Source organism: Cyprinus carpio, chromosome B12, assembly GCF_018340385.1.
Source record: "Cyprinus carpio isolate SPL01 chromosome B12, ASM1834038v1, whole genome shotgun sequence".
Lineage (NCBI taxonomy): Eukaryota > Metazoa > Chordata > Actinopteri > Cypriniformes > Cyprinidae > Cyprinus > Cyprinus carpio.
This window is the reverse complement of record NC_056608.1, coordinates 24,209,151-24,220,907: the sequence shown is the minus strand read 5'-3', so window position 1 is coordinate 24,220,907 and position 11,757 is coordinate 24,209,151. Positions and strand designations below refer to the sequence as shown.

At 36.7% G+C, this 11,757-nt stretch overlaps 2 protein-coding genes across 3 annotated transcripts in view; one reads left to right on the top strand and one right to left on the bottom strand.

The window, feature by feature from the left end:
- Window positions 1–11,757, top strand: part of LOC109054556 (alpha-tectorin-like) — a 168,517-nt gene that overhangs the window by 25,999 nt on the left and 130,761 nt on the right. The gene's annotated exons all lie outside the window — the stretch shown is intronic.
- On the bottom strand, window positions 6,575–11,052 carry LOC122139302 (tripartite motif-containing protein 16-like). The gene is made up of 2 exons (XM_042736021.1): window positions 10,441–11,052; window positions 6,575–6,742 (listed from the first exon to the last, which is right to left on the bottom strand). The coding sequence occupies exons 1-2, from the start codon at window positions 10,984–10,986 to the stop codon at window positions 6,677–6,679; spliced, it is 612 nt and encodes a 203-aa protein (XP_042591955.1). The 5' UTR covers window positions 10,987–11,052; the 3' UTR covers window positions 6,575–6,676.

The window sequence follows — 11,757 nt, the reverse complement described above, 5'->3', positions numbered from 1 at the left end:
CGGCCGATGTCACATACATTAATCTAAAATGTTTAAGAAAAAAGTTTAAATGAAAAAAACAGCATATTCTTACTTACCATTCATTTTGACTGCTTTGTCGAGGTGCTGCTGATGTTACACGACACGTCACTTCCGGTCTGTAAGGACTGACTACATCGCGCCTGAACAGAATTTTTTTCTTTTCTTTTTTTTTTCAATGCAAGAGAAACAAAAAATGGTAATATGTGGAATATTATTTCAATCAATTCGTAAAATTAATATTAAAATTTTTTATCACGTGCAATATGAAATCGCAATTTTCATTATTTAACAATATACTAATTCATTCCCTTGTTACATTTTTTTTGGAAATAGCATATTTGTCTATAGATATAATAGATATGATCCATACGTTAATTATAGTTAAATATTATATAAAAAACTACAAGTGCATAAAAATAAAAACAACTATTAATAGGAATATTTCTGAATTGTTCGATATTCTATTATTCATATATTATTACTATATTATATATATATATATATATATATATATTATATATATATATACTATATATATATAATAGTATATATATATTATATATATCATATATATAGATTTGATATTTACATATTTTATACATGGTCATTGTAGATATTGTGAAATAAAAACTCTGATGTGAGGATTTTTTTATGCAAATTATCTCACAAAAATCGTAAGTCATTTTTTATGTAGATATTATGTCACATAAAGATATAAGTTATAAATTGCATATTTTTGATTGCCTTCGATTAAAAGTGTAATCTACATTAGCCACTACGTGCCAATTTTCTTCAATGCAGTAATATTTTGACTTTCTTTCTTTGCTTTTTTGACATGGAATTTCTGGGAAAAATATAGAACTTAGGAAAACTAAATAGCCAGTTATGTACTAATTATCCTCAGTCAAAACCATGGATCCCCAGAGCCCCTTAGGCTTCGTGGTATCCCTCTCTGTAGACTGAGGGTGTAAGCAGCGTTATGTCTCACTGCAATGAACAAACACTGAGCAAATACCAGCATTTCACTGAAGCAATTTTTTATTCCGTAGACAGACACATGTTTTTATTGTTGCCAAAGTAACTGTCCACCTGTCACATTTGATACTAGGCACAAAATGTTAATAAAATAAAATGGTAGAAATATAAGGCAAACCACAAGCAGCATATAGTGTAGATGCCATACCTGTCCCTCCTTTTGGTAACCCAACCCTAGTAAAATGTACCGCCAATATCTTCTAAATGGGTTTGAGTCACTTGTCGCAAACCATTAATATGGCACCATTCTCAACATGAATGAAACCAGTTATTCAGAAAATCCATATCATACGTACGAATATATAAAACATAAGAATAAAATAAAACCATACATTTATTATATAAACGATCTACGTAGTTTTTAGTTTCTATATATATATATGAGTAACATTCATCGTGAGAAACAATTATACACAAAACTATACATATATATAAATATCATGAATAAAATTAAAAACATATTTACTTTTTATTCATTTTTATATAGTATGTATATATATGGTATATAAAATCAAAATACTTTATAATTTATATCATCACTATATTATATATATATATTTACATTCTATATAAATATATAGTTTCATACATGTGAGAAAAAATTATATTAAGAGCATATTTTTTGTGATATGTGATCAGGATGCACCAAAACATGTTTGTAGGTATTTTAATAGGAGTCACTAGTTAATATAAATGCCACTTGTTCGGCCTTGCAATCATACAAACTTAAATATCAGGTCAGAGGTTACAGTAGATCTCATATCTTAGCCCTGTTACAACCATTGCTTCTCGTATCAGTGTAAGGTGAACAAAAACCAGGTGTAAATAGGACCCTATAAGATGGAAAATGACTTTGGATACCGAGGAGCAGAAACTGTTTATTTGGCGTAGAGAAAGCGAGAGCAGGGAGACGGAAGTTGTCAGGGAAGATCCTGCTCCGGTGTCCGCCACAGCACGGACGCGCACTCCTTACTTGAGGGGATAGCCAGACAGGCTGTAGTTAAAGCTGGTTCTCCACAGACAACTCAGCCTGGAGTACTTCGTGGCACTGGAAGCAACCATGCCATTCTCCACATCGTAGCTCAAGCCAGCACAGGCCGCCGGAATAATCCACGTAGACCACCAATCCGCGTGGCTTTGGGGGCCGCCCTGAGTGGCGTCTCCACATCGCTGTGCCACGCGCGAGAGAGAGAGGAAGAAGCCTGCGTCGTTCCACTGCACACACCAGGCAGAAGTTGTTTCTCCGTGTGATTGCAGCTGTTGCTCTTCAAGATCCCTTTGCCGGCGATGCTCTTGTAGGTCAGGGGCCGAGGTGTATGTGCATGCTATCCTCTCATGTCCACCTCGCGAACTAGTGGCGCCGGGCACCAGGGTAGAAGCTCCCCCCCACCCGTCAGCACCCACTGCTCTGAATGTGGATCGAAGCGCTCGGGGAGCTCTGAGAGCAGCTCTCTCGCTCCACTGGCGTCGTGTTTGTTTTTCACATTCCTTTCGTTCTTCTGTCAGACGCAGATACCTGGTGGGCCGTATCTGCCTCAAAGGTCAGAGGCGTGACGTTAGGGCTAAGAACCCTGCGGCAAAACAAGTCAATGACTACAGTAATGCTAAAAGCACAGAAAAACAAAAAAAAAAAGTTTGAGAAGAAACTAGTCAACATCTGGGAAGTTTGACTCTGTCTGGGAAGCGTTCTGTTAGTGTGCATCAATTGGTTATTTCATTATCAGGAATGTACTATTTTACTTTTTTGTTTATATTTTCCATTTTCCATTTTAAGGCAATGCCTGCACTAAATTTGAGGATTGTGGGCTATAAAAAATGTGTTGTTTCATGACTGACAGTGGAAAGAGAAGCTTCCAAAAATTTAACTTGATAGCTATTTATTTTATTAGCGAAATCACAGTTTTGTGCATCTTGAAAGTTTTAATGTGTTTCAGGGTCCTACAATGCATGTTTGAAGTGATGTTTCCTCAAAATAGCCACCCCCACACCCCCAATCAGCAGCAACGCTTACATACACCAAACTATAACTAGCTGCGTATTCCATATCTACTATTCTCGAAGGTGTTAACTGATGGGGTTTGTCCATATGTCTTTGCCCTGATTTGATTATTGTGAACTTTAATCTATTTGCGTCTGTAGATTTGCAATAACAATGCCCTATCTCTAAAAGTTTTTCCTCCACTTCCCCGCACCAGCCCCCCAATTACTTGAAAACCACTAAACTTAGCAGTTTATAGTCCTGTCTACTATCTGAAGTTTTTACTGAGGCGGTTTGGGTTCCATGTATGTCTTTGCTGATTTTATATTGCCACCTTATCATATTTGCTGTCGTGTAGCACTTTCAGTAACAAGGCATATAGTCTCTAAAAAGTTTTTCCCTCCACACTTCAGCAGCACGTACAAACACTAAAAAAAAAAAAAAAAAACTTAGCAGTTTTATTCCTGTCTCTATATCTGAAGGTGTTTACTGAGAGGGTTTGTCCATATGTCTTTGCCTGATTTTATTATTGCACGTTATGCTATTTATGTCTGTTAGATTTCAATTTACAATACATATTTTGTAAAGGGACTGTTTTAGACACAAATGACTTTTTACCTGCCACTTCAGCAGAGAACATTACATACACCAAAAACTGCTACAGTTTACTTTCTATCATATAATTCTCAAAGGTATTTACTGTAGGGGTCGGGTGTGTCGCCATATATCAAATCCCACCTTGATTTCTATTACTCACACTTTCGCGCTCTAAGTTGTGTCTGTTAGATTTTCATACCTTGCACAAATACAAATCATTTATTGAACGTTTTTTCTCCATTTCAGCCTGCAACTTCAACATTTACACCAAAACGTAAAGTTTTTCTTCCTCACTATAATTTTGAAGGTTTTTTTACAGAAGGGTTTGCTCACTCATAAATTCAGCTGATTTATTAAGTTCCACGGTTTTGATCTTTTTTTGTAATAAATGTGGTGACAATTGTATTTTTTTCTGGCTGTTGACTGATTTTCTAGCACGTCCGGAAGAGATAAAAAACAGATTTCAGAAATCCCACTCACTGTTAAAAAACCTCTAATATAGTACAACACATTAAGGTTTGAACCTGGTTATAAGCAGGTATGATGTTATCCCTATCAGTATATAGGTTCTGGAAAATGTATGCAAATAGTGCATTTTGTTTCTTTTAGTGACATTCGTAATTGTTGCTCTTTTGACAGCGTTTGGGGTGACTATGCTCACCATTTGCGTACCCCGCGGTCTCACAAGTAGAGCCGCGCGAGAGAGGGTTAAGAGAGGAAGACGATGAACGCCCCGCAATGCTTCAATGTGTAAATGCAATCAATTAACTAGGCAGAGTATGGTGATATCACAACAAACACTGCAACATTTAAGAAAGTCATCTACTGGGACTCTGGGTGCGCGAATTGACACTGTTAGTTTTGAGCCATCATGTGCATAAACCGTTGTCTTTACTGCCTACATATATGTGTGAAATTGAAACAAGGATATTTGGGTTAAATTGCAAACTTCTTCACTAGAGAAAACAAAGGTTTAATGTTTTCTGAATTGTCTCCAAATTCATAGCATAGATTGTGTCACGTTGTGTGGAATGTATATATGTTCTGCCTGTTACTCGACCGTTTTTTACAGGTGTCTTAAAGTTTGTGTGGTGTATGAGGTCAGCAGGTTTTGTCGCACATCTCTTTTGTGGGACGTGTGTATAACACGACTCGCCACTGAACGACTGCAGTTTGATCCATCCGAGGCCGTACTACAATGCCCGGTGAGACGTTAAAGGACACATCAACAGCTTCCTTTTTCCACTGTGAATATTTCCTGGAAACAACAACTACTTTATAATAATACTGGAAACACATTAACAAAAACATTATCAGATATAGGTACAGAAACATCATTTTGCAATGTGACCAACCAGTGTTATTTTAGTATTATTTATATCAGTTTTGTTTCAGTATGTCATTGAGAGTATTATAGTTTGTATTAATATTTTCGAATTATTTTGTCTATATTCTCGTTTTCAATTTTCAATTTTAGTTGTAGTAAATTTTGATGTGTTTTTTGTCATTTTTATTAGTATTAATTCTTTTATAATATGTCTACTAATAGTGTCAGCATTAATTTTGATTCATTTGTTAGTTTTACTTTACGTTATTTTAGTACTATATATCAAATTAAAGGCTAAAATGAAAAATGAGAAATGTTGCTTTGAAATCGCACAGGACTTGAACGGATAAGACGAAGACGAGCATCGCACACAGCGGATCAGACCAGACGAACAACACGTTACCGTAGTGTCATTAGTAATCTACTAAGGTTATCTACCAGACTCTTTAATAATACATATTAGAGTTTTTGATAATAGTATTAAAAAAGTTGTTTGCGTTTTATTTTATATTTCCATTTTCAGTTTTCATTTTCGTCATTTTAATTGAATGTTTCGTTTTAGAAATTTGTTATGTGTCTTTTTGTCATTTTATTCGTTTTTTTTATTATTACAACTTCAACGCGTGAAAATTTATTTTTATTACAAGTTTTCCATTTTGATTTATTTCTAAGTTTCTTCAGATGCATTTCAATTTACAAAAGGTTTTTAAAAGTCATTCTATCGTTAGTTATAACTATAAAATTTTTGTTTTAGTTACACAATATCCCTGTGGCCACAAAAGCTACTGCAACTTACTTAACTATTATGCATTATTTACACTTTAGACCATCACAATTTAAAATGCTAAACATGTTTTAAAATGTTACAGCGAGACATGAAAATCATATACTGAGGAGAACAGAACTTGGGAAGAAGTGGAAAATCCTCCGTACTTGCTAGGAAGTCAATGTTCATTAGCCTGTTTCTTGGTTGATTTTCTCGACTGAAATGGGCTTTTCTTGGTGTCAGCGGCAGCGTTGCTCAGCATTGAACACGGACGTTCATTCGGCCTGACCCGCAGCCAGCGCCTGTTCGCTCTCACCTCTAAGATCTCGCTCGACTTCTTTTTGGCATGCTCACGCTTGCCATCCCAGAGGTTAACCTGCCTCGCTCGTACTCCAAGCACCTCCGTCACAGACGCCTGTGGCCAGACAGACAGACAGAGACATTTCAAAGTCAAAGAGAAAAACTGAAAAAAAGTCACTACCAGAGCAAAACTGGAGAGAATGCCCTTTGAATGACATCTATCATCTTATTTATGACAAGTATTTGTAGCTCCAAACATTTTTAGTAATTTCTAGAATATATATTTCTTTAACATTTCCTCTAAAGGATGTCAGTGATGACCTATCAAATATAATCTTATATTAAAACTGACATTAATAAAACATAAAATATACCAAGAAAAGTTAGTCATATAACTCTTACCTGAATCTGAATTCAAAGAAGAAATGACCTCCATTACCAGTTTCTAGTTAATATGTTAACTATTGAACACTCAAGTCTAGCTTTATGATCTTGTATAGCCAACATTTCTGACTATACAAAACACACTGGTAACAGAAGAAAAATGGGCTAGGTTTCATATTCATTCCAAGACAGTACAGTAAAGTTAAAGTCTTTAATTCTTTGAATGTGGTGTTTTACCTCTATATTCACTGTGTTGACCTGTAACTTGTTAATGGCGTTTTTCTGCTGCTGTGACCGTCTTCACCATGTCTGTCTGTTTGTCCTGGAGCTCTCTCTGTTAACACACACAAGCACACTGGTTAAAATATTCTATCATGTAATTAAATATTTAAAACAATTGTAAATAATCATATAAAAATATGATTTTTAAATGGTTTTCAGAGGCAAATTCTGATTCATATTATGCATTATAAAAGTAGATGTAACCAAAACAGACATCCCTTTGCATAAGTGAGTAATCAGATAGGTATCAGTCTTCTTGCTTTTGCATTCCACAGACAAGTTCAGACAAAAACTTCCTCCAGTGAGCACACAGCTCATGTTCAGCAGTAGTCACTGTTATTCAGTGTGTAGGCTTGCTATAGGGGACATCTCAAACAATAGTGCTTTGACTCTCACATTAAAAGCAAAAAAAGTGAGTTTCTCTCTCTCCACCCTGACCACCCAAAAAACCCCACAATAGCTGCAGTGATACCTGAACCTGATAGTGTGTCACTGCACTGATGTTAATGGGAACCCCTCCCTGCTTTGTCTCCAGTTAAAACACACTCAGAAACACACACATCAATGTTTGTTTACTCATCCTGAGTTAGCAAGCTCAGCATTTGAAATAAAAAGGGTGTATTAACAGTATATAAAAGTAATTTGATGTTATGAATGCTACTGTCAATCATGCAATGAGCTGCCCCAATCGAAACTGTTTATGTGCCAAAGTTTCAAATGGAACATTTAGAGTTTAAGGAACCACCAAACTTACTAAAATCCATCCTTAAGACTCTAGAAACTTCACTGACAATGCAAATTAAGAGCTAGACTTATTATGCATATCCACACTAGTCAATAATGTCATGTGCTGACTGTGGTAAAACTGGATATGTAAAGGAGATATGCCTGTGTCATAGCTTCCCTGTTAATCAGCGGAGAGGAAGTTTCTCTCAAGGTAACTGGGGACTGAATGGTTAGCCCCGTGTAGCAATGCAGTCAGCAGTCAGGCAGGATTTGTGTTATGTATGTTGTGTAATCTAATGCTTGTGTCAAAACATCCCTAAGAACGCCTCAAAAGAATCCTCAAAGAGACCTGGACACTCCCTGTTCTGCACGCGAGGACAATACATCAACTCATTCACTTCACAGGGAACACCCTAACAAGCAGGGTGGATTGTTTTAACCCGCTGCATTTACAGTAAAACAGTTTCCCTAACAGTTCTGACGTCCTGAATAGTTTAGGTCTTCACCCTACTTCCTTTTCCTCTAGAACACAAAATAGTGACATTTTGCAGGATATTAACACCCCTTTTTCATTTGAAAGCATACAGTAAGTTGTCAAGTTCCAAAAAAAAATGCACGATGTTCAATGCAATGTACTATTAATGTATTATTAAACCAAACTGCACGCCTTCAGAAGACTTGAAATATAATCATATGGCCAAATGTAAGTTTTATGGTGCTTTTTGCGATATTTTGAGCTTTATGTAACGTTACAAAACATTTCTATTTCAAAATAAATGAAATAAAATGCAACTGTTTTTAACAAAAACATAGCTTCTCAACACTGATAATAATCAGAAATGTTTCTTGAGCAGCAGCGATTCAGCATATAGAAGGATTTAGAAGGATAAATTGCTGTAACAGTTCATATATTAGCATCATTTTTAAAATGTAATAATGTTCATATATTAGTATTTTTGATAAATTGTAATAACTTAAAAAAAATAAAATCATGAACTTTCTTTACTGAGGAAAGAAAGTCATACAGGTTTGAAATTGCAAGGTGAGTAAATCATGACAAATATGTTCATTTTTGAGTAAATCTTGTTTTCCTAGTTGCCTGTGACGTGAACACACATGCACAGCCGGATAAAACCACCTTTATTTGTTTAGCATGCAAATATGCCAGAGAATTTGACCGTAAAAACCCCAGTGTTCACACGCGGCCACAGCAAAAACCCATTTAGAAAAGACACAGAGGAATGTTTCAAGCATGTTACAGACCACCTGTTGAAGTGTTGCATCATCTTAAAAACATGTCATGTTACAAAAAGAGTGTTTATGATCTGGTTCTGGTCGCACTGAGTAACCTCTCTTTAAAAAATACCATGAAGGTTTTTCTTTTGTACTTATGCTCTGTGTTCGTTAGTTTATTTATTGATAAGTGTGGTCATCTGAGTCCTCACTACATGCTTCATATTCTCGAGGAGATGATTTCACACAGACGTCATGAATTGACGTTCACAAATGGATGTAGAACCAGTTTCAGATTAAAGCGCAGTGTGTTTTCATTAGAAATGCATTAAAAGATTACACAGTGAGGTTTCTGTCAGAAATAGAGAAATCAAAAGTGATCCTTTAAATCCTGCTTGTTACACTTAGTGAGCAATGAGATTCAGCAGAGAGCAAATGAGTTAAACTCACACTAAACCATCACTAACCAAGCTTAACCAAAGAATAACCTCAAATAATGATGGATTCAGTTCGTTTTTCTTGATATTTTACAGTTTTAAGAAGTGAATCCTGAATACTGTGAGAGGTCTCTTGCTTTCTGATTGGAAATTGTATTGTTTTATTTATTTATCTTTTTGTGGAAAGACACATCATCTGAACATCATTGATGATTTATGATGTTCATTGTGTGAGGTTGATCACATCATCACGAACCCTCAGAATAACAGCCTTGATGACCACTAACAGTCATTAATCATGAGTCATGACCACACAGTGCCACGGTCAGGTCTCTGTTACAGTATGTGTGACCTGATAGCATGATGAATGACTCGATCTGATCTACATCAAACACAGAGACATGCATCCTGATATAGTTTTGTGCTGTATGATCCAACAAAAGTCAGAGCATGAAAGAGGAAACATTCTGTTCCTTATTTCACTGAAAGGATTCATTAGATATGAGGAACAGTTTGGATGTTTGAGGCTAAAATCACTCTTAAAGTTAAAGTGTAAGTTGTTAAAGTCTAAATAAATAAGTTGAGTGCAAATCCTGTGGCTAAATTCAGAGCAGCATCCTACTCTTATTATTTCTGCCTTATATTTCTATACATTATCTTATGCATGCTAGTTTGAGCATCTTGAAACGACAACATTGAACCAGTGGCATGATTTTGGAGCTGGACTATCTGTTTGAATGACCAATGACAGACAGAGAAATGTTTGGAATTTTTTTTTTTTTTTAGTGGCTCAAAAATGACACATTTCACTTTTTCTTTTTTTGGTTCCAAAATATATGACGATCAAAACGGCTGTGCAACATGGAGCCTTTTTGCCCCAAATACATTTTCAATACATTTCCCCAAGACATTTATATATTACAAAATGTTTTTAATTTCAACTAAACGCTGTTCTTTTCTACTTCTATACATCAAAGAATCCTGAAAATAAATATATCAAACACTGAAAATAATATTTAAAAAAAAGTTTCTCGTACAGCAAATCGGCATCTTAGAATGCTTTCTGAAAGATCACGTGAGACTGAAGACAGGAGTAATGATGCTGAAAATTCAGCTTTGCATCTCAGAAATAAATTACATTTTAAAATACATTACAATAGAAAACATATTATAAATTATAATAATATTTCACAATTTTAATGTATTTTTTGATTCATTAAATGAAGCTTTGGCGAGCATAAGAAACAAAAACTCCAAACTTTTGAACGTAGATTCTCATTTCAGCTACAGTACTTAAATATTATGCACCATTTCAAGATATTAAGTCATTAGGCAAGTGAGTAAACAGGCGTACCTCAATCTTCCTGCGCGCCTCGGCGATGGGCACGGCGTTGTGTCCGCGGTGCTCCTCCGCCACGCACTCCTGACAGACGCAGCACGCGTCGGCGCAGCAGAACAGCTCCAGCGCGCAGCGGTGCGTCTCACAGGTGCGTCTCTCGATGTCCCGCAGCGGCTCCACCAGCCTGTGGCTCTGGAACTTCACGTTCTCCAGGTGCGGCCTCAGGTGAGCCTCGCAGTACGACACCAGGCAGGTCAAGCACGACTTCTTGGCGCGGCACGGCCGGTCGATGCAGGAGTCACAGGTGACATCGTTCGGCCCCAGCACCTCCTCTTCATCCTGAGGCTTCTGAGGGTCCTCTGATTGCTTGAGGTCCTCCTGAATCTTGCTTTCCTCAATGGTCTTGCCGTCTTTCTCTCCTGCGGTCTGGTTTTCTGTCTCTGGAGATCCATTGGTCTTCTCGTCTGTGGACTTCAGATTGTTCTCCTCTGGGTTCTTCTGGAGTTTTTCTGAACTCAAGCTGCTTTCTGGCAGATCTGCTGTCAGCACCACGTCACCCATGATTTCTCTCCGTCTGTCTTGAGCTTTGACTTCAGTTTAAAGTTGAAGCCAAGCCCTAACTTATGAGAAGTGTGTTGACTCTAAGCCACGCCCCTGAACGCTAACTTTTCCTCGTATTATTCTCACATGATACAGTCAGAGGCGGAGCGGCTGGGTACATGGATAGGTGGGGCGGGGTTCTAGCAGATTAGGAGGCATGCGGTTTTGTCAATGATTGTGTTTTGGGGATTTAAAGGACTGACAGAATTTCTGTGCCTGATGGGTATAGTTCATTATCATCGCAAACCAGTTACCAATGACAAAATGAATCAGACTAGAAATTCGAACTGTTCTTTCTGTTTTGTTTTTTTCTCGGGTAAGATGCTGTTAAACTAGTCAATAATTAGCTGTATACAATGACAAATCTTGGACTTAGCCTTAAATCTATTAAGGATATATCGCCTATATTCAAAATAGAGTGTTCATTTTGGCATTTAATCCCTTGGTGAAGGTTCTGTAATAAATTAATCTGTAAGTTTTCTTACAATATGAGGATCACGTTAAAGGTATTGTCTTGTTGATGGCTCTTCAGTCTGTTAGAATAAGTGGCCTCAGGTGCATAGCCCCTGAACTGGCCAAAAGCGAACTCCACACAATGAGGACCAAAGCCCGATTTCTTTTCTCTAAAAAGGACATGGCTGCAAAAAGTTAACATGCTTGGTCAGGGAGATTTTCTACATCACAAAACTTCTCATCACGGTAATGTAAATATAATGTGTGTGTGTATGTACA